Raw genomic sequence first — 26,558 nt, 5'->3', positions numbered from 1 at the left:
TAGATAGGTAAGGATCACACTGTTGGGATACTACGAACATTTGGCGTGCATCCAATTGTTCAGCCCCCCCTTCTCGAATACCTATCTTACAAGCACACCATCCACCAACACTTCCTGATATAAAGCACGGTACACATCAAATCGACACTTGATGGACTATGACAGAAACCACCAGCTGCCGAGTTTCACGACCATTGCGTGCAATAATGGTTATCATATCTCCAATAATCCTTTAAGGCCTTCAAGTTCAAGACTGGAGGATAGGCCTTTGTGAGAGGTGGGACAAGGGGGCGGTTGTCCCAAGAAGAAGTTATTGGTAAAGTACCATTTATAAAGACGCGGCACCAGGGACCAAGGCAATCATCACGGTTACGTTTTCGGCTGGCGCAAAGAGTCAGGTGGAGGTCGTCCAGTGGGATCTAATGGTGCCGGCACAAACGGGTTCGTTGGCGAGCGCGGTGCTGTCGGGTGATGTGCGGATTCCGGTGGTCTGTAAGGGGTTCAATCGGGTGGTGGCAGTGAAGATAATCAAGGCGGATGCTTCATATTTGTTCGATGACTGGACGATGTGGTTGTCTCAGCTGCAAAAAAAGCCGCGGTGTAAGTCTTTTCCGTTTTTCCTTCTCTCTTTCTCATTCCCATTCTCTATTCCTTTCCTTTGTTGCCTGGAGATTTGTATGATTGCTCTAAAAGCAAAGATAAAAGAGATATGGAGACCAGTGGGATTTTGATTTTGACAGGCTCATCATTCGTAGGCAGACGTTGATAGCGGTGATTATCTGCGTGCGGCAGGGAACGGGAAAAACTTGAATTATACTCTGATAATTTGATCAGAGGTATTGTGGGTATCATTGGTGTTTTTGTTAGTGTTAAGGGGGCCTGAACGCGTAATACTCATGGCGAGGTTGGAAGTTGCGCAACCACTTCTTTCTTCTTCCCCCAACTAAAAGGTCGTAATTTGGCTTTCCTTTCCTGCATCACAACCTCCTCATGTGCTTCTGGTTCTCGCTCTACATTTCCCCCAAAGGCAGGGCTGATGCTCCGCCGAATTTCCTTCACCTTTAGGAATTTTGGGGTCTGCCAGTCCTTGTTGGCCAGTTTCTTCCGCCATGAAATCTCGCTGAACTCTGCGAGTAACTTGTCTCTCATATCCTTAGCAGTGTTGATATCTGTTCCCAATTTGATGCCTAGCTCAAGGAGGAGGTGAGAGGCGAAAATTTGGCAGTTGTTATCGATCAAGCCATACCTTGGCTTCATCTGCTTTATTGCCTTGTTACCTAAGTGGGTGTGAGCAGGAATTGTCACTTATGGTGATTTATTCCGAGGATATACTGGGGCCACTTGTTCGGACTTACTGGCTGCTAATACTGCTTGATCATTCCACCTCGTCTCTCCAACTTGTAGCTTGTTCGTCCACTTCTGTGACCCGACCAAGCCATGCTGGTTTACCACTGTAAAGTCTTTCTCCTGTTTTGATGCGTCAGTATCTGTTCTTTCTGGTTTCTGGTCTGGCCATTCATTCAGCTATCCTTCGAAATTCCCATCACACCATACATACCATCCACAGCTCATGATAATAATCCGTATCCCGATCCCCCACCAATACAGCCCAGTGATTTGTCGGATCTGGAAACTCGCCCATTTCCTTGGTGATAGCTTGCCCCAGTCGCGTATGCTCGGCAAATAACACTCCCAGGTTGTCCGCCACGGGATGCCAAGCGATGAAGACTGGTCGCTTTTTGCAGTGGTGGTGTTCTCGGCCGGGCGGGATGATGGATGGTAATGCGCCCAAGCCGATGATGTCGGCGAGGGCGTACTGCACTTTTAACAACAGCTCATGGCGATGGGTCGCTTCTGACTTCGTTTCGGACGGCGCGACGGAGTGTAAGTCGGAGTCACTGCCGCCCCTGGAAAATAGGTCTCTCATATGCATCTCTCAGACTGATCTTGTTGTTGACGTTGTCGTTGCCACTGTCGTCCTTGTTGTTGCGTGGGTGCAGTGACGTATCGTTTGTGAGCAAGCCCTGGGTAGCTTCCATACCCTTCTCACAGCGTCTTCGAGATGGGGATATATCGTTTTCCGCCAGGAACGTTTGGCAAGATTGGCAACGCCAAGCCACGCTGTTTGAATGATGTGTGTTGACGGGAAAGGTCGATCCTTTATACCCTTGAGGTTCTTACTCTTAGTTTCCGAAATGTCCCACACGCTCACAGCTGAAAGAAAGCAAATCAGGAAGTGTGGAACAATTCCCACTAGATCCGCGGAAGTTGCGGCACCAGGGGCAGTCCAAGATTCGGCTCGCGGGAATGGATCACTGATCGTTGTGTCCCGGGGGCGGTAATCGGGGAATACACTGCAGTATGTATACTCCGAAGTGCGGCGATGCACGGTCGACACAATGTGGCGTATGCAAAATTACCCAGGCGTGACGCGCGTAGTTTTGTGGCGCAGTTCACGAAGCCAGCCGATCATTTTCAAGATCAAAAACATCTTTAACATGGTCATCTCATCGCCCATTATGATGTTGTTGCTCTGCCATGTTTGTCGGCATGGCAGGTGTTGAGCAGGACTTTTTGGCGCAAAGGGTTGGACAATTCAGGGGCAAGATGGGTTAACTGTCTAGTGCCTTTCGGGGGATGGCAAGAAAGCCCAGCCCAGTGGAGGTCCACAGCGGCGTGGATGATGACTTACATGAGTGATTCACCAGTTGTTGTTACCGAAGCGAAGTCTCTGATGAGATCTGGAAGTGAAATGGAATGGAAGAAACGGCAAAACATCCAGGGCAGTTCCTGTAGCGTAAAGGTAGAGGTAGTGTAGCGTAGAGGTACCTAAGATGGCCCCCCCCTTTGTCCGCCATGTCCGCCCCGGGATTTGGTGGAAAGATAGGATCCTGGGCGCCCAGACCACCGCCCCAGGCACTGCAGATCGTTGACGTCACATGTTGACTTACACGACTTCGGACCTCCTTTCGATAACAAACTCCTATTTCGACATCGACTAAAGAACGACACGCAATTGACACAAACAATCTCGAGTGTTTCGGTCAAAGAATTATCCTAAGCCGAGTTCTACACCAGAAGCCAACTTCGATTTCCTGCGCAAGCCAGTTGAGAATACTTCGCCTGCCTACAGCGCCGAGTTTTACACGAAATCCTCTCCTCCAGACATTCATCACGAGCATCCACATGAAGGGCCGTTGCGTCTGCGAGAATTTGCAGTACTCGCTAGAACTTGAATCCCTGGACGATGCGAGAACCACACTTTGCCATTGCAACAGCTGCAAGAGGGCGTTTGGAACCAACTATGGTCTCACAACCAAGGTCCCCCTCCAGGGTTTCAAGTACGAGGCTGGAACCCCCAAAAAGTTCAAGCAGCACAATGGTGTGACAAGGGAGTTTTGCGATAACTGTGGCGCTTACATCTGTGAATACGGGGTAATATTGGTCTTCACAATACATCACCTGGAAACCCATTTCTCACCATGCTTTCACAGGAAGAAGCAGCGGACAAGTTCCGGTACATCATGTGGGGGTCCTTTGATGAGCCAGAAAAGGTACCTCCCAAGGGCGAGTTCTTCTGCAAGAACAAGCCCAAGTGGATGCCCGATATCCCAGGTATGGTTCAAGGAGTGAATCCTCAAGTAAATCAAGTGTAGAGTCTAACCGAATTACAGGCACCTTCCGGAAGCAGGAGATCAAGGAGTAACGGCATGCATGACGAAAAAGAACACCGAGATGAGCTCATGAATAATCATGTCTTCGCATTATACCACGGTGAATGTCTCATGATCCCCTTCTCGTGTTCAAGTTGATGCGGATCGACGATAATCGCAGCTCTTCCCTGGAGCTTGCCGCTTGAAACCACCTTCTCCAACTCCTCGACCTGATCTAACCCATAGAACGGAGTCATCTTTACCTTGACTGCATGTTCGGCGACAAAGTGCAAAAGCTCCTCGCTCTCCTCCGCTGAGCACTGCAAGCTTCCCTTGATTCTTACGTCTCTCAATATCAGCTCCATAAACGGAATTTTTACCTCCAGAGGCTGAGCAACCTGTACCATCAACCCATGCATCTTCGTAATTGCACACGCCAGTCCAGCCGCATCGTCCGCGTCAGACAGATTGACAGTAGCATCAACACCTCCCGTGGCAAACAACCCGTTATGGTCAACCTCCTTCCCATCATCCCCCAGCACCGCCTTGCCCACCTCTTCAACAACCTCATCCTTCCCCTTCCTCGCATCGACAACCACATCCGCCCCCATCTCCCTCGTCAACTCCAGACCCTCATCCCTCGCCTCAATACCAACCACCTTCAACCCCATCTTCGTCGCAAATTGCACCGCCAAGTGTCCCAACCCTCCTCCTGACCCGACAATCCCCAACCACTGCCCCGGCTTCAAGCCCGTCTCCATGACCGCCCTCCACGCCGTCCTACCCGCACACCCCAGTGGCGCCGCCGCCAACAAGGAGACACCCTCCGGGATGACCGTGCTCGTTCGGCTGTCCACAACGGCGTACTCGGCAAACACCCCGTCGACCTGGATCCCGATGTGCCCATCGATATGTGCACAATAATGCCTGTAATGCCCCCCTCTTTTCTCCCTCTCGATACCTGTAGTACCAGTAGCCGTGCAATCCCCACAAGCCCCACAAAGACCGAGCGGAATACCACACATGACGCGGTCCCCCGATTTGAACGAGCCATCAGCAGCGACGGAGGAGCCGACGGCTACCACGGTGCCCGATCCTTCGTGAGAGCCGGTCAAAGGGAGTGAGATACTGGGCACGGCGCCCAGGCGAATAATGGTGTCAGTGTGGCAGTGGGAGGCGACGGCGACTTTCACTAGGAGGTCATGAGGGCGGAGGGCGGAGGGGGAGGGAACGGGGATCGTGGTTAGAGTGTAGGGAGCGCCGAAGGAGGTGATGCGGAGGGCTTGCATGGTGGCGGGGAGGGAGAGGGTTGGTTCGGTCATGGTGGGTTTGGATGCAATGGTGAGAACGAAATTTTGTTTTGTTTGATGGTTGGAAGGATGAAGAGTCTTGTTTTTGGCAATAGTGTCTAGAAGGGGTTAGTAAAAGGTGGGGGGAGGTTTGGAATGAGGCCCGGGAGTGCCTAATCCTGTGTAATCCTTGGCCCCGCTTGACACGTTGTCACTCGGCTGCTTCTCCGCAGTAGATGGCGTGATGAGTTGTGGTTGGTAGAAAATTGACCGAAGGGGCCGTCATCAATTGACGACTACCTTTGGCCCAGATTCCTATAAAGATAACTGATGTATCACAAGAACCTCAAGATTGGGTTGGTGCAGTTCCGCAGCCATGGTGAGTGAGATGGCTGACCGCACTTTGCGGAACAAACTGATTACCTAACTTGGCCCTAATTTCATCAGCCAATACCGGGTTTCCAATCCAAGTGCCAAATACGACCTTGTCTGAGACGCCATTATTCCACACGTGGAATTCCAAGACAGACATACACAGAAGTGACGGGACATTTTGGGAATGTTTCAGGTGAGCTACCTTTGTTCAGCGTTCCTTTGTCTCAGCTCTTGCTGAAAAGAGATTGCATGGGAGAGCTCTAGAGAGCCCAGAGGTCTTATGTTAGAACAAAGAGGGTATGTACAGTAGCACGGCTCTCCATGGGGCTCAATTGTGTCCACCAGGAATTTCTCGCTTATCAGCATGGAGATGAACGACAAAGTCCTGCTCCATTCATAGCTTTACATTTAAACCACGAGACACGAGCTGACCATTCCGAACTTCTACAGAAGACGTTCGAGCGATACTTTTCTTCAACGGCATCTTCAATCACTTCTTCTTCTTCTTCCGATCCTTCTATTCAACACATTGCAGCAACTTGCCGGTCAAGTTCGCAAGCTTTCAACAATTCTACACTATTGTAATAACTTTCAATACCACATCTTTCCGACCGATTACTCCACGATCGCTTCCCCCCTCAAAGACAGATAAACCATCTTTAGCAATCGCCGCAAACCTCAGCTCTCTCTCCTGCTCGCCCTCATCCGATTGTCCCCACAAAGTATCCATCAAGCCACAGAAAACAAAACTTCCCCAAAAAAAAAAAAAAAAATGAAACTCAAACGCAAAGCCGACAGCGTCAGCACTTCTTCCGATTCCGACTCCTCCTCCCCGCCTCTTCCTCGCCTGCAATTCCCCAGCTCAACAACAGAGAGCACTTCTTCACCACCCAAGAAGATCAAGATAATAATCAGGCCGAAAGAGGAGGTCAAAGAATTGCCTTTTCAGGAACAAGGTCGCGTCCAGCCCAACTTTTCGAAAGTGGATTGGACCGGACCCTGTCAGGGCGGCACTAGGGACATGGGGTTGGGATGCTGCAGGATGGGTTTGGAGGAGATATCACCGAGGAGTATGACTTTTTGCCAGACTGGCTGAAGTTTAAGAGGGGGCGAGGGGGATGTGTGTTCTTGCGGTGTGGCGTATTTTTCAGGATTGAATACTACCGAAAAATGAGAGAATGGGACCGCCAATTGCGGTTTGCATAATAATGAAGTTTGGCTGGCAGGCTGAGGAGAGGGAGACTTTATGAGAGGTAGTATGGAAGGAAAGGGCGAAGAAGCAAATGATGAACACGGGATGCAAGCATCCACCATTTTACTAACATGCAAAAATGAATGGAACACCCCATGATAATTATCTTTTCCATATTCCCAACCATGCATGCATTAATGTTACAGTTACCACCACCCACCTTCGGAAATTGCACAAGCAGTTAATTCAATACGCATCGAGAGATGCCACCGAGCAAAAAATGACGAGCCGAGAGACGAAGGGCAAAAAAGCAAAAGAAAAACTTTGTTGACAAGAGTGGGATTCGAACCCACGCCCTTTCGGACTGCGATACTCAGAAGAACCTGAACACAGCGCCTTAGACCGCTCGGCCATCTTGCCGTTGTTGTTGTTGAGGAACTTCAGTGAGAGTGGCCATTATATAGATAATTGCTAGGATAATGACAACAATGTAACGTTTGCGGCTCGGATTCAATTTGAAGAGATGCTCTTTGTGCGCATCAGCTTGGAAACTGGCAAGGCGACAAAGTTGGACTCGCCTTGGACAAACACGAGCATTCATATGGGCTGCCTAGTACGGCTTTCAGAGAACTCAAGGCTCGCCATTGCCAGCGGTCACTGCACACCACCTGGTGTGTACCATCTCGATATCTTGCCGGATCTAACAGTCCTGTGGCCACTGTTCAAATTCAAATATAAATATGAGGGAGCAAAGTGAACGCTCCCCCCCCACTGATCATCTCACCCCACGGCGGGCCAACGGCTTACAACCCACCAGGGCTCATGGTGAGGACGCAGGATCTCACAAGCCGAGGGTATATATTTTGCTTCTCCAACTATACCGACTCATCTGCGCATGGAAAGGCGTACCGCGAGGCACTGCATGGAGAGTTCGGTATAGTCGACCGTGACGATGTTAGTGAAAAGGTTCGATATCTTGCGAAGTTCGGACGGATTGATTGTTTTCGCGTCGGTATCGCAAACGCCAGCTCCGGCGGCTACTGTGGTTTTACAATGCTTGACCCGACGTCCGGACGTGTTTGCTGGAAAAATCAGTATGTGTGGTGTCAGCGACCTTAAAACACTGGACGAAGAAACACATCAGCTGGGGCTACATAACCTGCAGCCGACACTCCTGGCACTCGATGGCAAAACCAACGAGGAAAAGATGGAGCTATTTGGGAGCGCAATCCCTTGTATCATGCCCGACGCATCGCTTCTCCATGGCTACTAGTACTGATTCGTGGGGATGCCGACCCGGTCGTGCCTATTGCGCAGGGCGAGGATATCAGACAGGAAGTCGGAAGAAACAGTGATGTTAAGATGGTCGTCCACAACGGCAAAGGACGCATGTTCAAGCACGGTGATAATGTGAAGAAAGCAGTTCCGGAGGGCGAGGAATGGTGAGAGCAAAACGTTGCTGGGAATTGAAAGCCGAAGGAAATCGGGACTCGGAGAGAGATGGACGGGCTGTGTGAAGCTTCGCACAGAGCCATGGTTAATTGTTAGTGCACATAGTACAGCGCGTCTTGGCCCGTTAGCTAAGGTCTTCGAGAATGGGTTTTTGTAAACTTTGAGCATAATTGTCTGCAAAGAAAGATGCTATGTTCAGTTCCTTGGTGAGCTAAATGTCTTGTCTGTAGCTGCCCATCATATATCGCCCTTTTTTTTTGTGATCAAACCCCTCAAAGTCATGATCTTCTGCGTTAGCAGTGTTTTCATCAAGAGTACCTACTCCGCATCTGAACCCTGTGATCACCAGTGCAGTGCCAGTGAGCTTCGACTGTGGGGCAAATGCATGTGATTTACAGAACCTGAACCCCAACCTTCACGGTGATCCATGTCTTCTTTCCCCCAACATGGAACCATTTCAGTCTATTCCCGTACTTTGCAGAAACCATGACAGCAAGTATATGGTCGCAATGAGGAGCAGGTACTTCAGTTTGACTTGAAATCAGCAATAACTTAGAGTTGTTCATCTCCACAACTTCGTTTTCTGGACAACACCACCGGCTACATTCGGCACAGCCCCGGGCATCCAGCACTACATACATACTTCATTTGCAACAGTGTTGAAAATCAACATTTCTTGACCTTACTTGCTCTTCCACGACAAATCAACAGAGACTCTACAGCACTGTACCAGCGACATATTGATAAGACACTTGCGAGATTGTATGGCTGTACACATCTCTTGGGGATTACAAATGACCATAAGAACGAATGGTATGAAAGTAAAAAGAAGAATAGATACCATCTTGGTGGTGACAGCGATGTTAGGTATAGTTTTAGTAGTCGGGTCCGGCTGCAGTCCATGTTATTTTGTCCTGGACGAGCTTGGCTAGGTCCGAGTCTCCAACCCATGGCAAGGTTAAGGTAAGCTTTTCTCACTGAAGGATCCACTCTCCAGCAACTTAACCCCAGACAAACTTCCCCAGAATCCCCACGGGGAACTTTGGAAGATCCTCCAAATCCTATGCTTGCTTCCATTTCAGGCGATATGCAGGGTCCGCTTTCACACCGGACACAAAACCCCAACACGGCATCCCGAGGACGGCGATGAGGTCTCAAGCGGTTTAGTTGCAGTCACTGACTGTGGGGTAAGGCTGTTGGACTCCCAAGAAAGGTTGTCCAGCCGTCGATCAGTCAGACCTGTCACGGTACTGCACGGCTACCACAGGACATGCGCACCATTCAGGACGAGAACCGGTCTCGAGGGTGATGTCGTCATTGGTCTCACTGCTCCGTCCCCCGGATCCAACTGCTCTCCACGCATTCGTCGAGCCCGTCGAACCCCATGAGACTCCCGTCCAAGCTGGCCAAACGCACCTCGCTCATCGGGAAAAGAGGGTCCGGGGAAGTGAGGGGCCTGCGTTCTGCACAGTGGACGAACTGAAGAGACCAATCTTGGCTTCCTTTTCCGGTGTCGACGATACCACTGTGGTGAAGAACTGGAAACCAAAGATGAGAGAGGTTGGTCAAAGACCTTGTTTACCATCCATGTTACCCTGTCACGCTCGTCTCCTCGTGCCATGCTGCCATGAAGTCCCGAGGGAGATGTGTTCCTGCTTCTTGATTACTTTTGGGTATTACCAAAGATGATCTTCTCAAGTCAGGAAAGTGATCAACGACGTGCTGCCTCTATATATGATCTCGGCATGCCCTTCCACATATGCTTCTGATCGTTCTGTTGTGTTCTCACATACCTCTCGAAATAAAACAAGCTTTACATCGAGCAGTATCGCCATGAAGCCATTTCTGGGGCTCAGAGGCCAGCCCCTCAACCTGGCCGTGGGCGCAATTGCCGGATGTGATTTTCTTCTTTTCGGATACGGTATGTGATGAAGAAACAATGATGAGTCAAATATGGCCAAAAGAACATGTTTCTAATAATCAATGACAACAGATCAAGGTGTTATGGGCGGAATCCTGACTCTCCCCGAGTTCCTCGGTTACTTTGAACAAATCAATCCAGACGCACCGGGCCTCACACCACACGAATCTTCTATGCGATCTACTTACCAAGGCATCTCCGTCGCTTCCTACAACCTGGGATGTTTTATCGGCGCCATCATCACTATCTTCATTGGCAATCCCTTGGGCCGTAAGAAGATCATTCTGCTCGGAACTTCTATCATGATTGTCGGTGCCATTCTTCAGGCCAGCGCTACTACTCTAGGCCATTTCATCATTGGGCGTATCATTACCGGCATTGGCAATGGAGGAAACACATCTACTGTGCGTTATAACTCTACCTTTCGGTAAACTTTCAGGTCAAGCTCTGACCAGCCGCAGGTCCCTACTTGGCAATCCGAGACTTCGAAAGCACACAAGCGAGGCAAGATGGTCATGATCGAAGGATCTCTCGTCACCGCCGGCATCATGTTGAGCTACTGGATTGATCTCGGGTTAAGTTTTGCCCCTGGCTCAGTTGCTTGGCGCTTCCCTCTGGCCTTCCAGATTGTCTTCTGCATCGTCATCCTCATCTTCATTCCCTTCCTGCCCGAATCACCTCGCTGGTTGGTTTTCAAGGGCCGCGACGCGGAAGCCAAGGAAATCCTGGCCGCCCTCAACGACGTAGAACTTGACGACCCCATTGTCGACACCGAGTTCCATTTCATCCACGATACGGTTGTCGAGATGTCCAAAGGCAGCTTCAAGGACCTCTTCACCATGGACAAGGACCGCAACTTCCACCGCACACTGCTGGCATACCTCAACCAGGTTTTCCAGCAGATCTCTGGTATAAACCTCATCACCTACTATGCCGCCGTCATTTACAGCGGACTTGGCATGTCCGACTTCTTGGCCCGTCTCCTCGCCGCCCTCAACGGCACCGAGTATTTCATCGCCTCGTGGCCAGCCGTCTTCCTTGTCGAGCGCGTTGGCCGCCGCAAGCTCATGTTGTTTGGCGCCATCGGCCAAGCGGCCACCATGGCCATCCTGGCAGGCGTCAACTCCCGGCCAGACGACAAGCCGTACCAAATTGCGGGAATCGTCTTCCTGTTCGTCTTCAACACGGTTTTCGCGGTCGGCTGGCTCGGCATGTCCTGGCTCTACCCGGCCGAGATCGTGCCGCTCCGCATCCGCGCCCCGGCTAACGCGCTATCCACGTCGGCGAACTGGATCTTCAACTTTATGGTTGTCATGATCACTCCGGTCGCGTTCAACAAGATCAAGTACCAGACGTACATCATCTTCGCCGTCATCAACGCCTTTATTGTTCCAGTCGTCTATTTCTTCTATCCGGAAACGGCGTGCCGGTCACTAGAGGAAATGGATATGATCTTCCACAAGGTTGATGGGTGGAAGGGATACTTCACGGTAGTGCACCAGGCCAAGGTTGAGCCCAAATGGTACGACAAGGATGGCCAACGCATTGGCGGGGCTGACTTTGAGAAGACTGCTGGGTACCAGAGCCACTCGATCCCATTGTCGTCTGGATCTGAAAAGCCGACGAAGGCGCATGTTGAGTCGCCTGCGGCAGATGATGGGATCACTTCGTCGAGCAGTGATGGAGGTATTCGGGACTTGTAGTACAATCTAGTGCTGGTTTGTTTCTTGGCTCGGTAGGTACCTATCTACTCCAAGCATATCGGACGGTGTGCCTTTCGAGCTAGCGACCAAACCACTATTGGATTGTAAGTGTTAGTGACAAGCAAGAAGAAGAAATTATCAAGTACGAGTTCCTGATCAGTATCTTTGTCTTCTTCTTTTACTACGATATGTTTCTCGGTGATTGTTACAGACTTCGAAGATTTCTTCGACAAGTAACCCTGTTTATGTTCCACAGTTCCCCAGGATTGCTCCCGAGTGATCCACCACTCCGACTTGCCTACCACCAACTGGATGGTCTACGGAAACAACGCTTCGGAAGCCAGTATCACCGACGGCAATGACACCATACACTGGTACTTCCTCTCGGTCGTCGAAGCCTGAAAGCCCACCTCCTCGAAGATTTCCGCCTTTATCATCCTCCGCCTTTATCACCTCGGCGACAGCATCACCGACGAAGCAAACAGCCACGGGTCCGACTTCTTGCGGGTACGCATGCCAAAGGCTGGAATCAACTATATCGGCGTTGATAACTAAGCCGCGGGCGGTAACTCCGTGCTCAGCGGGAGGCGTGGGCCTACACTTTTGAGCAGGTACAAGCGCGACGCTTTACAGAAGCAAGAGATGGAACACATCAGTATCTTCGAAGGGGTCAACGACAGGCGGCAGCGGGACGGATAGTGGAGTCAAAATGGGGTTGGGAATCGGCTGATTGTCGACGCATACAAGCAGATCACAATGGCCGGAGTAGAAAGGGCGCGGATTAAGGTATATGAGAGGCACGATCACGCCGTTTGAAGGAAATGGGCAGAGTTATATTGGTCTGACCAGGGAGCAGACGGGAAATACTTGAGGTTGATGAGTGGATTTCGAATTGTGTGGATATCATTCGGGTGCGGTGGTGGACTTTGGAAAGATCCGAGTCCTTGGGGATCCGAGTGTGAAGAGTCACTTGGCGACACAGTTGAATGGAGGGGATCATTAGTTTTGTTGCATCCGAATGTGGCGGGGTATCAAATCATGGCTGATAGGCCCTCGTTGGACCTTTTTAATTGAGGAAGGAGCGGTGGTGGGGGATGAAGGTTGAAGTTGGAAGGCACGCTGTGTGGAGGATGGGAAGGGAAGGTTTGAGCTGGTCAAGTGGAAAGTGGGTTGGAAAAGGAAGGCACAGCTTGAGGAGCGAAAACTTCCAGCAACTTCCAGGATCCTCTTGCTCTCGATGAATTTAAACTTCCCATTCACTCTCCTCGGAAGCGCAGACCTACGAGGGCGAATTTGGGACGGAAAGACAGGAGACGGTGGTGAGTGTTGTCATGTTGAGTTACGACTGAGTGACGACTGGACCTGCTTGTGCGTCCTAACCCCCATTCGCGCAACTTCCCCTTACGACTATGCCACCTCGATAGGTATGCTTCTCACTATGCCTATCTCAGCCTGGATCGGGAACGGCATGCGTCTCAGCAGGATCTTCGGAGATGAGGATCTGAAGGTAGCCGCACCCCAAAACCAATAGCTTGAACATTTACCCACTCCTAGCAGAACTCAACCTTTGGTGTTGTCCGCGACTGGATGAGAGGCTTCCTGAGTCCTCCTGCATGTGAGATGATTCCGTGGAATGTTTCCGTTTGGACGACGACGACGGACGGCAATCCACCAAGATTCAATGTATGAGTTGTGGTCGAGACATGCCCCCACAACCACCACCACCATAACAATCGCCATCCCATCAACAACACCAGCAGCCCAGCTGTAAGGTGAACAATACCTGTGATGGGATACTAATTCATAAACAGTTGATCTGTTCCTCAAGGTTCGTCCGGGCCGCCAACATATGCCATATGTGACAGTGACACCAGACGACGAACTAAGGTCCAAAATCCTGAACTTCACCTCTATTCACTCGACAGTTCACCGTCGCAAAACGAACCTGGGATGGTTCGTGCTCCAGGCGACAGTGGAAACTGAACCCTATAAGAGACCGAAATTCTCCCCTCCAACCCAAACTAAGACCTAGACTCGTACACGAACTTCCAATCGTCCGCATCTTCGGTCGTGAAACCATACCTTGCGCAACATACCTTGACGAACCCAATCAAGATTACAGCGACTCAGACCGAATCAATCCACTCTCTATTTTCCACTATCGACCATGTTGAAGTTCTTCATGGGCGCCTTCGACATTGGCCCGTTGTCGAATATGGTCACCAGCAACAGCCGCGCAACAAGTGCATCAAGCGCTCCTGCCACTGGCTTTCAGTTTATACAGCAATCTGTCGACACGGTAGCGGGGACTGCGATCGGCCTCTTCATTGCCTACTCCGCCTACAAGAACCTCTCCGAAGCCTATCGTAGAGGTGACCCGCACAGAAAGGCGCCTCTCCCGCCGAGCCCGCCGGGCGACTTTCTTCTTGGCCATTATCGTCATGTTCCAGAGAATGAGTCCTTCCGCAAATACTTGGAGTGGTCGAAGAAATACAGTAAGTTGAAGTGACCCATGTACCCTCAACCGACCGATCGACTGACGTTTACTGGGAAACAGACTCTGATGTGCTGTATTTTGAGACATTCGGCACCAAATGGGTTGTTCTCAACTCCTATGCAGCTGCCCACGAGCTGCTCGAGAAGCGTGGAAGAAAGTACTCGGACCGTCCTCGCTTCGTGATGTTTGAGGAGTAAGTTCCCATCCTTATGGTCCAGTCTTCTATGGAGCATCGCTAACAACGACATTTACAGAATGGGATGGGCACCCACCCTCACCTGGCTCCGTTGGGGGCCCCAATGGGGTCTTCATCGGAAAGTTCTGGCGTCTCCTTTTGCCAAGACTGGCTGTGTCTCTTTCCAACCCCTTCAGAGGAAGCAGGCAATGATCATGTGCAAGAATCTGATCGAGAACCCCGAGGAGTGGATGTCCGCTGTCACTCATTTTGCCGTCGCCATTATGTTCAAAATCGGTTACGGCATCGATGTTGACACTCCCACGGATGGATGGGTCAAGTTAGCCGCAGAGGCTTCCGAAGCGGTTGGTAAGGCAGGGGCTCCAGCCAGCTCGATCATGGATCGCATTCCATGGAGTAAGTTTCTCTTTTTAACTACAATTGTCTAACGAACAAATCACTAACATAAGTCCTCTAGCCCGCCACCTCCCCGACTGGTTGCCGTTCATGGAGCGTCTCAAGTATGCTCACGAGAACAAGAAGGTCATCCAGAACATCACCGAACGTCCTTTCAACGCATCGATGTCGGACTACGTAAGTCAGCCTCTTGAGACAGTTAGAACTCGGTTGCTAACCAGAAACACAGCACGAACGATATCGCGACCCTACTCGCAAGCTTAAGGAATGCTTTGTACACAAAATGTACCATCTTCGGGAGGAGGCTGCCCGTAGCAACAGGCAGAACGTCTACTATGAGGAGGATATCAAGGGAGGAGCCGCGACCATGCTCATCGCCGGCAATGATACTACTGCCGCAACTGTCAACCTCATTATCCTATACTTGACGAAGCACCCTCGCGTCCAACGCCGCGCTCAGGCGGAGGTCGACTACATTCTACTCACGACTGGCGTTCCCACCGAGCCCGTGGAAGATTACCGCCCCGCCACTCCCGCACCCTGGGCCTCGTCCTCTAGCAACCGTGCCGGCATCATCCGCCTGCCGACCTGGAACGACATTCCCAAGTTCAAATACGTCAACCTCATCCTTCAGGAGGTCTACCGAATCAACCCCCTTTCCCCACTTGGCATCCCTCATGCCAGCGTCAAAGATTCGAGCGACATTGACCCCGACGGCGACGACACCTACAACGGAATGCGCATTCCTTGCGGAACCATTGTCTACCCCAACGTCTGGGCCATGAACAGAGACGAAAAGCGTTATCGCGAGCCGGAGCGCTTCTTCCCCGAGCGCTACTTGCCCAAGGAAGAGGGCGGTTGGGGCGAGCCACTCCCTGTTGGCAACTTTGGTTTTGGACGCCGTGTTTGCGTGGGCCAGTATCTGGCTGAGAACAGCCTGTTGATTGCCATGGCAATGATGTTGGCAACTATCGAATTCGATCTGCCCATTGGACCGGATGGTAACCTGAAGGATTTTGAACCGCGATTTTCGCATAAGGGACAGTCGTAAGTTTTCTTCCTTCTTACTCTCTTGCTATTACATACTGTACTCGGAGCCGCGATTGCTGACTTTCATTCTTAACAGGATCGTCCTCCCCTTCAAAGTTTCCATTAAACCTCGCTCCCCGATGGTAGAGGAATTGCTCAACCGCCACATTCTGGTTGCCAAGATGGCTGAGAAGGCTGCGGAGGATGGCAAGAAGGGTGGTCCTACTCCTAGCACTTGAGTTGTTGCTACAGCATGGCACAACTAAGATGGGCGAGTCTAAGGAACGTGAAAGCATTCTTGTGGAGGAATTACACTTCATCTAGTGGCAGATGATGGTCCGGGCATGGATGGCGTTCAACGGGATGGCTTCAGCTCTCATATCAACGAGATCTTTACGGCCAAGAACGAGGAAAAGGAGTACTAGGATTTGAAAAGGAGAAATGAGAATCTGGTGTTATTCTTATCTCAGAGACTGAGTCAGGCCACCAGTCAATTACCTAGTCATAGTGGCTTAGATAGACTCGCCAACAACCAGATTACCGTAAAGTTAATACTCGATTAATCGTCTTTCACAGACTTTTTCAGGCGGAATTCTTGTGAATTGAAGATAGATTTGACTACATATGTAGCAGTGGAAGTGCGAGTGTCATCAATAAAGTGATCGTGACATGTATTTCACGCATTTTAGTTTGAACGTTAAAGCCTAGGGTATCACCGTGTTGTGTCACGTCTCACTGGATAATCTCCATGCGATGGACGAAGACTCTCTTTTGTCGGTGATGATAACAGGTGCCGGATTATCACCTGGGGGACGAGCAGCTGTCCGTAACGACCTTTACATTTTCTTGCAATTGGGTGTGCTGGCGAGTTCCCAACAAAAGGTCTAGTTCGAGTTCCGAGAATCACGGACAATTAGGGACAGCACGGAGTCTTGAGAATCTATCATTGATTTAGTGTGCTATTTAACCGCCATCTATCTCTATCGATGAGTGTTGTGAGCTCCTATCCGAACGGCGTCAACGTGCCGTCTCAAGCGTCCTTATATCTAAGGTACGATCATCCGAGCATACCTAATTATTAGCCATAACGGTCATTAGCGAATTTCTGAAACCGAGCTGCCGGCTAGCATAGTCGCGCGGCTCCATGGGTTTTCCATCCTCTTTGTTTCTGAACCTTCTGTCAGCAATCGTAGGATCAAAGCTCCTCCTCCACAACGTGGCTGAGTGCCTTTGCTTCAACCTCATCCTTCGCAGCGTCTCTAATAGCCAGGATCCACTCGCTGGCAGGGCCAAAGCAATCGAATCGGACGCCAGACCGCGCAAAAGCTGCAGTGACATCCATGAAATGTTCCCTGGGGATCGCTCTGAATGTCTTCCAGAGAGTGAGAAGCTGAGGGCTGGGCTCCTCACTAGTCCCGTTGGCCTCGCTGGATTTGCTGTTTCCGTTGAGAACGTCGCCTTCGTCATTCTCGTCATCCTCCTCATCGTCCTCACCTTCGTCATTTTCGTCACTTTCGTCGCCCTCGCTGTATTCGCTGTTCCCGCCATCCTCGCCAACCTCGCCATATTCGTCATACCCGTCATAGTCGTCATAGTCGTCATCCTCCTCGTCATTCTCGTCATTCTCGTCATTCTCGTCATTCTCGTCATTCTCGTCATTCTCGTCATTCTCGTCATTCTCGTCATTCTCGTCATTCTCGTCATTCTCGTCATTCTCGTCATTCTCGTCATTCTCGTCATCCGCCTCATCCGCCTCATCGATTTCGCTTTCGTCGTCGCTTTCATCTTCAGAATGCGAAAAAACATCTCGGATGTAGCGTACGCTCATCTCCCTGTCCTTGATTCCAAAGTTCTTCTCGAGCAACTCAAGGTTTGTCCAACGGTAGGGGATCCAGCACAGGAAGGAGCCGGCCTTGATCTCAGAAATAGCATTCTCCATTGAGTCCTTTACCGGTGGTATTTCTAGCCTGTGAGGCCAGTCACCATCGTATCGGTCATCCTCGTCTGCAGGAATGAGCTTGAGTGGCTTGTTCGGCGCGATCTGAAATGTGACGGAACGGAGGCTGGCGAGGCCCCCACGTTCCTGCTGTCCATTCGCTCTCTGCAACTGACAAGCGATCTTGCCAGCGTCGCATTGAGCAGCTAGATCTAACAACATCGCTTTGACCTTCATGCGATACCTTGAGTACAGCTCAACTCTCTTCTGGGCTGCGCTATAACGACATCCATCACGAACTGGATGCTCGTGTAGAACATGACAAAAATGCCTTTCGCCATTTTCGCCATCAAAATACGCCTGCTCCTCGATGCAGGCTTCGATGGGGTCGTGTTCGGGATCATCCTCATGATACACGTATCGGGTCAGCCACAGCTCACGCTCAGCAACATCCATTTCCCATTCGTCGATGATATTCAACTCCACGAGATTGGGCGGAAGGCGTGGAACCAGAAGATTGGCTGAAAATCCACGAGTGTCCCCAAAAAGGAGATGCATCTGGATCGTCAGCTTTTCCAACCGGTCCAAGGTTGGGAGGCTGGTGAGACGCTTGCCTAAGCCAATAAAGTTTCGGAAACAGTGGGTGTAGCAAAGTATAAGACTGAGTTCCCGAAGTTCGCTGCCCTTCAAAAGCAATACCTCGGAAAGCGTTGGTAGTTTCTCGGTTGGAAGATCCAGAAGCTTGGGCTGATTATCCGGGTCCGACGGGCGCTGCTTGAGCACAAAAGAGGTAAGATTTTGAGGTATCCTGAGGAGCATAGAGCCGAGTGTTTGGGGTTGCAACTCTGTGTCTAATAAGTGCAGTTGGCGGATACTCTCGATATTTTCGCGCAAAGGGTCAAAAGTCCTATCTGGACCGACCGCCATCAGTGTCTCGAGAGAGCTGAAATATTGAAACGGGAACTGGCCGCTGAGTCGACAGCCATCGTAGAGGTATCCTGGGGCTTTTGAGTTTGAAGCCAAAACGAGACTGACCAGAAACGAACAGAAATCTGGCGAGGATGATGCATTTTCATCATGCAGTTCCCGGAATTTCGCAAAACAATTCTGCCCAGAGCCCCAGTCAGGCGGAAACTGCAATAGCAATCGTTGAACTTGAGGCGTCTCTCGGAGGATGCAGTAGAGAAACCCTTGTATGAGTTCATGCATAGGAGGGCGTGCATCAGCCGTTCTCTTCCCAGACCATTCGCACAAGTCCCGTTTTAGGTCATTAACGAGCTCTGTGGTACGTGACTTTCTCTCTCTGATTTGAACCTGAAGCCTGTCATTATGCCAGATTTCGCTGGTGACTCGGATGTTCCAGTCGAACTCACGCGGTCGGGGTTTACGCGCAGCTTCGCCGAACAGCCACTGTCCCAAGTCCGCCCAAAGGCCTAGTTTGACGCAGTTGAAAAGGTCCCGTTCTTGATACTCGTTGTTGAAAGCAATTAAGAGCGCCAAATTTTGAACAATGTTGCCTGCCTGAGAGTCCTCTAACAGCGTTCGCATAAAGAAGGGTAATGCTGCGGCGTCGTGGAGGATGACGGTGTGGTAAAGCATCGGGGAGGCCACAGCCCGGCAACGGGAGCAGACGATGCAAAGAGCCCGCAAAGTCCGGCGATCTTGAAGGTGGCGAGCCAGTTCGCTGTCCTCGTTCTCATTCTTGCGTACGGGGCGGTAGTCCGGGAAGACATCGCTCTTGTTAGGCAGGGTGAGAGTGAAGTGACTGAAAATCTGAGTGAGCGTCTCAAATGGCAGTTTGGGCAGCATCTTGAGCTCCCTCAACGTGTCGGGCGAATATTCCTACGTCAAGTCAGTTGAGTCGTTGCTTGAGAAGTTTGAAGAATGATGGCTTGAAGGGGGATGATGGAGGGAAGAAAGAAGGACGTGAATCTCCTGTGCAGATAAGTGGTTTAAATAGAAGGCTCTCAGCCGATCCGATGTTTTTGCCTTTCCTAACGCGCAGATTTCTGGGGCCTGGTCGGATGGCAGTGAACCAAACACCATTTCTTCCATCCCAACTCGGGAACCTGCGTCCTGAGACTCGGTGATGGGTCATTGTCGATAGTCGGATATGTGACTTGTTGAAACAAGGTCATCACAATGTGTTTTATGGTTTATTCGTGGGTTTGGCATACGAGGTTGACCAGATGGAGAAGATGCCTCAGACATGAGATTTTATCAGGTCATATCATACGGCGATATCTTGATGACGATCAGCTTATTATCATGATGCGAATTAAGATGGCTCGACGACGTTTGAGTGTTCTCGAGATGAAAGTTGGGAGACGTTGAACGTTTGAAGTCATTTCAGTATCCAATGTGGGGTTCGGATGAAGACTGCAGTGACGTTACGTAGGACCTCATTGCTGATTGCTCTGCCTGCCGCGAATACTAGGTACCACCGGTATTTCGAGTTGCCCATCGAGAAGAAGGCAGCAATGTGACCAATCAAGGGCCTGTAACGTTAGCGCAATTAAAAGAGAACAAAAAAAGCTAAAGCAGGTGCAAGTGGCTTGGCTTACCAGGGGGCTGGCTGCCCCTGCCAATGCAAAACAGTCCCAGGAGATGATCCGTGCATTTCGGCGTCCATTTCCCCTGCCTGGTTCGCGTGATGCTGCATGGTGGCGGCCTGCTTTCGTTTGGCCTTGGCCGTCGGGGTCGTTCAACTGTCACCATCTCTTCCACTTCCACGAGCAGCAAGCAGTGTGATGAGCAGAGGTGAAGGCCGCCTGAGAGATATCCGCTGATTGCGTAGTGGAGCCATGCCAGGGCGACCCCTGCCAAGTGTTGGCCGAGCCTGGGGTGCATCCCGTCCACTCCACGCGGTGACCCGTCCCCGAATTGGGGTCTTCTGCCTCTACTGTAGCTGCTCCACCTGCTTTTTGTTCGCTGTTGCTCTCCCCATGGAAATTATCGCCATGGCAAGAGACCCATACGACGTTGAATTAATGTAATTGCACCTTTACCTTTTCAAACACGCGGCAAAATCTCCCCCGAGGAATCCCCCCCCTCCGTCAGGTCCCAGTCCTTCCACCTTTCGATTCCCAGACTTCAAGTTCCTTGGTTCCCGTCCTTTCCACTTTCCCCTTCTCTCTTTCTCACCAGTGGTCCGAGTCACGAGCTGCCGCAACAACCAAAGTGCTCGACATCAATGCAGCATTGAATGTATCAATGCATCTGTTTACCTTCGACTTGATGCCTTACAGACACAAGCTATTTTGAACACAGTCGACGACAGACAACACATCCCAGCCAGTCATGCCGTCATGAGCACACCACATCGTAGCTTGCAGTCCGCTACCGACCTTCCTTGATATCACCAGGACCAACCTAACAAACGCAACAAAAAGAACAAAATTACAAATCCAACACTCACTCTGGCTATCGCAGCTCTGTCTCTCTTTGTCTCTCTCTCTTCATTTTGGTCTTCTTGGTCCGCCGTCGTCGTCACTCATCGTCGCTGTTTTATTCCCTTGTCGTTCGTTTTTTTTGTCTACAACAACTTCAACAAGTCTACCACTTCGAATCCTCGATACTTCCTTCGAGAAATCCGCATCTGGCCCCCAATTGAACTTAGCCACATTCCTAAACACCGCCCAAGATGCCGTCCCACGCCCGCCGCCAGTCGCATTCCTCGATAGACCGAGTCTTCGACCTGTTGGCCGATCTGGAAGATACACAGATCTCCTTGCTCTTGGACGACTTCAACCACACCACTCCGAGCAATGTCCCCGTCTCGAAGGCTATTGACCTCTTCGAAACCGATCCCAAGCGCAAGGCAAAGCGCAGCTCCACCATCAGGTCTTCCTCCCCGGTGAGGAACCTCCAGACCGAGCTCGAGCGAAGGCACAGCAGGAGAGTTGCCGCCAAGATTGCTCCTCAGCACCTCACAACCCAACGACCCCAGGCCAAGTCAACGACGCCATACATCACCACTCCCAATGACCCCTCAAGGAGCCTGTCATTTTCGTCGTCTGCCTCCGAGTATTCCGACCGTCCCGTGACGCCGACCGACGTATCCCCCGCACCGTCTTTCCGCGCCCGCTCTTATAAGCGCATCAGCAGACCGACTCTACTCTCCCCAACAGCCACGGCCGAGCTTCACGAGTTGTTGATGGCCTATCTCTACGGAACTTCAAGCTCGTCGAACCTGACTTCCGCGACCACCTCGAGTGCCCCATCGCCCACAACCCCCGACCCAGCTTCGCGCTTCTCTCCTTTCTCGTCTTCTTCTTCTTTCATGTCATCAGCGAGCCGAGCAAGAGTGGAACCAGAACCATTTTTTGATATGTTTGAGCCCTCGCCTGCCCGCGCGCCCATTTCGGCATTCGGTTCTTTTGGTGGACGGACAAGAGCGGAGCCGGCAGCGAACATGAGTGGCATATTTGAAGTTTTGGCCTCTCATTAAGAAAGCTTTAAAGAGGAAAACTCATCACAAACTCACACGCTCGCACACACAAGTGCTGCTCTCTCTCTTTTTCGCTTCTTGGTTGGACTTGTTTTATTTTTATATCTGGGTAATCTCATTGAGTTGTCAATGAGAAAGAGAGAGATATCGGACACATACACAAAACACACATCATTTCTTTGCTCTGGCTCTGGCTCTGGCTCTGGCTCTGGCTCTGGTTCTAGGCAGACGAAAAGGAAATCTCTAACTGTACATGTACTACTATCCGCTATCGATTTGGCACCCTCAGGGACCGAATCAATGTTACCAATATACTCTTCGAAACATATCATAATGGGGGGGCCTTCGTGGCTGCCGAATTGCAAAACTTCACTTCACTTTGCATACATATTACTATTATTTATGAAACCATCAGATAATGACGCCCCAACGACGACTTGACTTTGAAAGGTGAACATGATCACTTTTTTCATTCCCGGAACGCTTTCCTGCCACATGAGATCATAAATTCCGGATTTGAGGTCAAACCGTTAAAAAGGGTTGGCGACTTGCCATTTGCCTTGGGAACTACGTATATTGTCCTAGACGACTCTCAAATTCAATTGGTATGCCATCAACCATGTGTTCTCCGCCTGCACTATAATTCAGATCTCCCGAGACAAGACAAGTGCGGTACGGCCGAGTCGATATATATGCCATCAAATATACCAGGAATCACCTTGATTATAACTGTAGGACTCTAGACACTTGTGTGTCACACATACACATGGTTCACATGGTTACCAGGCATGATGCCAGTTCAACTTCAAGACACAATCGTACGTACGGTAGCTCAGCTTGACTGGTGCCAACTTCATTATAAGCACCTCTCTACCTCGTATCAATGAATCGGGCATGGCGGACCAATTCTTTGTTGAAGCTAATTGTCCTGCCCTGTGGAAATAGTAAACCAGTTTAGGAAGGGGCTTGGGTGTTTGTATTACCAATACTAAACCGAGGGTCCAAGAGGGGATGTGGTTTGTCTTGCGATGTTTCATAGCTCGAAACTGCTTTTCCGTTGAAGCTGAAGCTGAACCGAGTACCGAAGCGAGACGGACTAGAGGCGGATGTGTCGGGGACACAAGCTGGAACTCCATCATGTGATACATTGACCGTATGGACCGAGTCGATTCTTTCTGTTTACCTCTCGTTACAAACCTGAGCATAACTTAACAGAACGGTATCTTGATCCTGTGCTTCAAGAGGAGTTCATTCAGTTCCTCCTCTCCGCTCGAGACCCACTGCTTCTTATCGCAGTTAGCCGGCCATGTGCCATTCTTGCTGGGGACCGTGATCAATGTTGGGATAGAACGCGTTCTGTGCGGTCTCGTACAGCTTCATCGGGGCGTTGTTTTTCAAGCACAAGTTGTACGTGCCGGCAATCTGGTCCATGAGCGCCAGGGTGTGTGCGGTACTCACCCAGGACGTGGGTGGCGCGGTCCTTCACCATGATGTGCATGAGGCAGCGGGCGCGGAGACGCTGGTCGGAGTCTTCGCGATCGAAGATGATGTATCCTTCTCATTGTGACATTGTGCAGTCAATTCATAACGGGAAAGTTCAAAGGGCCATTTTCTGGTTTGGCTTCCACTACCTTCAAACCACCTCGTAAGGCGCTACCGAGGGCGGGCCATCTCGTACTGGGATCGTGGTCGAGTATGCACACCATTATACCTACCTAATCGCTTGGTTCGTGCAAGAGATGGGATCCTGCTTTTACCTAGTCGCCGTCACTTGTCAACTCTTGAAGGTTGATTGAGAGAAACGCAGGTCGATTGATCGTGTGACCGCGTGCAGCTAGTCTGCCGCACCTGTTGCCTTGAAAACAACGCAAAGAAAGGTATTCCCTCAATGAAGAACGGCACCATTTGGGAAAGTTGCATCTTCGGCAGCACAGATGGCGTAAATCACCTTGACTGAAGTGAAAAAGCTTCGCTAACGTCAGCTAGGAGATACGGGCAAGTCCATAGATCGCAGGTACAAATATCTCGATAAAAAAGAAAAGCAGCGTCTCCGAATTGAAGAATAGATGAAGCCATATCCAAAACGGAAGAGCAAAATAATCGAAAAAAAAGATGTGCGCCGACCGGGGTTCGAACCCGGGTCCCTCGCTGGATCCAAAGGAGTTTGGGAAGCGAGGATGCTAACCACTATACCATCGGCGCGGTTTGCTTGTTGAAATAACTTTACGCATTTGTGCCTATGTATGCCAAGACCATATCTGCACCACCAACAAGTTCCGATTCATGCCGACTGTCATCTGACATGCCACCACACTTGCGAGAGACACTCTGTTGGCAATTCTGCATTTCGTAGCGGGCAACACTACATCTTCTCCTAACAACTATCGATACCCAGGACCCACTTGTACAACAATCCATTTTACGGTATGTTGGTCTTTGGGCTATGCTTTACGGTTTTCCAGGCTCCATGTTCGATATTCATCCGTAGGGAATATTTTCGAGGGTTCGTACTGTCACAATTATGCACTACGTACAAGGCTCTAATTGATTGAAATGTCAAGAACTAGAAGACCGGTTTCCGTGACATATGAGCTAATTATTATTAACAGTTGTGGCCAAGTTGCGCATCCTAATTACTGCCTCATCCTGACCGCGATTTCGACCGCGCGTTCGGTCGCCTCATCCAAATCCTCCTTCGGCAGTCCCAACAACTGATTATCCACCTCTTCTTCACCAAATGTCGTTTTACCAAACCAACTGACCTCATCGGGCAGGAAAATTGAGGCATACAGAGCAAGCACAAACCCATCATGATCTCTCGGATCAGTCGCCATGAGTTTCAATCCCCGCTCCCTCCTCGCCACAGAAGATTCCTTTGTGATAGTCCAATCCTCATCCGTGGTTCCCATGACACGGTGAACCGAGTCCAGCATATCCCTCTGCGAGACATTGAAGCTCCCGACAAGCAACGGTCGGTTCTTCCACCTCGCAACCGTGAGATCTTGGTCGTTCTCATCCTCGGGTAGCTCCTTCAAACTGAAGAGCTTCGCGATAGCTCTTCCCACCTGTCTCGTCGTGGTGGTCCAGATCTTTTTCTCGCCGTTGTCAAAGAAGGTTACCTTCTTGTCAGGCAGCGTAAAACCGTAGGTGCGCTCACCCATCGAAAGCGAGAAGTCATACCAAAACGAGCAATGAACGCTGATCCAGCTCGACGCCCCCTGCGCTTCGACGTCCTTCAGGTTCTGGTATACAACTTCGCCGTGCATCGACTCCTTGCGTTTCTTCTCGTCGTCGTCGAGCCACACCCAGCCATACCCGTTGGGGATGACGTAGGGCACACCAGCCTTGGCGGCCGCGACGACGAGCCTGTGGTGGGTGTCAGGAGGGGCCTGTGACCATAGGCAGATGATGAGGACTTGTTGGCCCCGGAGAGCGTCGACTAAAGCGGCTTCGCCATCGTTGCTATCGTAGGACACGGCGATGGTCTTGAGACCTACAGGCAGAGAGCTGGTGCTGCCCGGCCGGGTGATGGCGGTTATGGTATGTTTTCCGGTGGCGAGGAGTTCTTCGGCGATGGGGTAGCCAATGGTGCCACCGGCCTAGAAGGGTTGGGTCAATAGGTGAGTACAGACAACACGGTATGATTGTGATGACTTACACCGACGATGGTGATGCGCTCAATGCGGTTGGTGAACCCAGCGGGTTGGTCTTTGGTGTATTTTGCGGTCATGATGAGAGTTAACGCTGCCAACGGGGGCTGTTGATGGTATTGTCTTATGTATTATGCTGTTTCTAAACCACAGATCCTGACCTCGGTAGTTTGTCCCATCCTCTCCTATTTATAGCCGATTTCCTCATATTCAAGTCATCTTCATTTGTTGCCATGCGGCCACATTAATTCCGTTCCGTCCGAATGGCACCTAGTGCTATCGGACTTAGAAGCTCACAGTCCGACGCGGGCTCATGACGTACCTCGAGCATCCATGACCCGAAACGTAGAAGGTCAGGGTCTTAACTCCGGGCGCATAGTAAGATCAGATTGCCCGCATAAGGTGGAGGGTTTCCCGAAAAAGCATCTCCGTTGTAGGTGAAATTTTGCGGTATCTCCGTCGCACCGCCAGCCGCGTAATCGACACCCAATAACATGACCAAATGAAGTCGTTCGTAAGCGGCTAAGCTCCAATAAAGTGCAACTCGGTCGTCAGGTATTTGCTTTGTCATACTTTGACTCCCAGGTACTCATATTTCCGAGCCAGGACGGCGCTGGTCGGACTTCGAGAGCAGTGACGGTATGCCAATATGCGAACGAACAAACGACAGTTTGCTCGCGGCTTTTATACTAACCAAAATGAGACGAGGCTTGAAGGTTGCAGGATTTGAGGTAATGTCAAAAATGCAGTGAATAGGTTCGTGTTACCCAGGCGGCTGTTGATCTGTATGTCCTAAGGCCATGATGGTGCACATCTTGT

The 26,558-nt window shown here is 50.7% G+C and overlaps 9 protein-coding genes across 9 annotated transcripts; 4 read left to right on the top strand and 5 right to left on the bottom strand.

Annotated features, from left to right (window-relative positions):
- Nucleotides 1-894: 894 nt before the first annotated feature.
- Nucleotides 895-1,933, bottom strand: NEUTE1DRAFT_127718 (uncharacterized protein; the record flags this gene model as incomplete). The annotated part of the gene is made up of 3 exons (XM_009849815.1): nt 895-1,277; nt 1,356-1,467; nt 1,559-1,933. The coding sequence occupies 3 exons, from the start codon at nt 1,931-1,933 to the stop codon at nt 895-897; spliced, it is 870 nt and encodes a 289-aa protein (XP_009848117.1).
- A 1,253-nt stretch (nt 1,934-3,186) lies between these two features.
- NEUTE1DRAFT_144274 (uncharacterized protein) lies at nt 3,187-4,012 on the top strand (the record flags this gene model as incomplete). The annotated part of the gene is made up of 3 exons (XM_009849814.1): nt 3,187-3,435; nt 3,495-3,615; nt 3,675-4,012. 3 exons carry the CDS (start codon nt 3,187-3,189, stop codon nt 3,704-3,706), a joined length of 402 nt encoding a protein of 133 aa, XP_009848116.1.
- Nucleotides 4,013-4,710: 698 nt separating this feature from the next.
- Nucleotides 4,711-5,002, bottom strand: NEUTE1DRAFT_93826 (uncharacterized protein; the record flags this gene model as incomplete). Its single annotated transcript, XM_009849813.1, has 1 exon — nt 4,711-5,002. A coding segment is annotated over one exon (244 nt), but the record flags the coding sequence as incomplete, so codon positions are not given.
- A 4,792-nt stretch (nt 5,003-9,794) lies between these two features.
- On the top strand, nt 9,795-11,585 carry NEUTE1DRAFT_35244 (uncharacterized protein; the record flags this gene model as incomplete). Its single annotated transcript, XM_009848797.1, has 3 exons — nt 9,795-9,882; nt 9,955-10,286; nt 10,344-11,585. 3 exons carry the CDS (start codon nt 9,795-9,797, stop codon nt 11,583-11,585), a joined length of 1,662 nt encoding a protein of 553 aa, XP_009847099.1.
- A 1,407-nt stretch (nt 11,586-12,992) lies between these two features.
- On the bottom strand, nt 12,993-13,647 carry NEUTE1DRAFT_98105 (uncharacterized protein; the record flags this gene model as incomplete). The annotated part of the gene is made up of 4 exons (XM_009849812.1): nt 12,993-13,070; nt 13,248-13,401; nt 13,494-13,495; nt 13,531-13,647. The coding sequence occupies 4 exons, from the start codon at nt 13,645-13,647 to the stop codon at nt 12,993-12,995; spliced, it is 351 nt and encodes a 116-aa protein (XP_009848114.1).
- Nucleotides 13,648-13,752: 105 nt separating this feature from the next.
- Nucleotides 13,753-15,942, top strand: NEUTE1DRAFT_35568 (uncharacterized protein; the record flags this gene model as incomplete). Its single annotated transcript, XM_009848809.1, has 6 exons — nt 13,753-14,080; nt 14,143-14,275; nt 14,337-14,674; nt 14,736-14,851; nt 14,904-15,721; nt 15,801-15,942. 6 exons carry the CDS (start codon nt 13,753-13,755, stop codon nt 15,940-15,942), a joined length of 1,875 nt encoding a protein of 624 aa, XP_009847111.1.
- Nucleotides 15,943-16,622: 680 nt separating this feature from the next.
- On the bottom strand, nt 16,623-19,685 carry NEUTE1DRAFT_57904 (uncharacterized protein; the record flags this gene model as incomplete). The annotated part of the gene is made up of 2 exons (XM_009849025.1): nt 16,623-19,481; nt 19,566-19,685. The coding sequence occupies 2 exons, from the start codon at nt 19,683-19,685 to the stop codon at nt 16,899-16,901; spliced, it is 2,703 nt and encodes a 900-aa protein (XP_009847327.1).
- A 1,597-nt stretch (nt 19,686-21,282) lies between these two features.
- On the top strand, nt 21,283-22,089 carry NEUTE1DRAFT_127715 (uncharacterized protein; the record flags this gene model as incomplete). Its single annotated transcript, XM_009849811.1, has 1 exon — nt 21,283-22,089. The coding sequence occupies one exon, from the start codon at nt 21,283-21,285 to the stop codon at nt 22,087-22,089; it is 807 nt and encodes a 268-aa protein (XP_009848113.1).
- A 2,633-nt stretch (nt 22,090-24,722) lies between these two features.
- On the bottom strand, nt 24,723-25,819 carry NEUTE1DRAFT_107515 (uncharacterized protein; the record flags this gene model as incomplete). The annotated part of the gene is made up of 2 exons (XM_009849810.1): nt 24,723-25,688; nt 25,748-25,819. 2 exons carry the CDS (start codon nt 25,817-25,819, stop codon nt 24,723-24,725), a joined length of 1,038 nt encoding a protein of 345 aa, XP_009848112.1.
- Nucleotides 25,820-26,558: the final 739 nt, after the last annotated feature.

Source organism: Neurospora tetrasperma (assembly GCF_000213175.1).
Source record: "Neurospora tetrasperma FGSC 2508 unplaced genomic scaffold NEUTE1scaffold_1, whole genome shotgun sequence".
Classification (NCBI taxonomy): Eukaryota; Fungi; Ascomycota; class Sordariomycetes; order Sordariales; family Sordariaceae; genus Neurospora; species Neurospora tetrasperma.
Note: the sequence above shows the minus strand (reverse complement) of the source record. Positions and strands in the feature narration are given on the sequence as shown.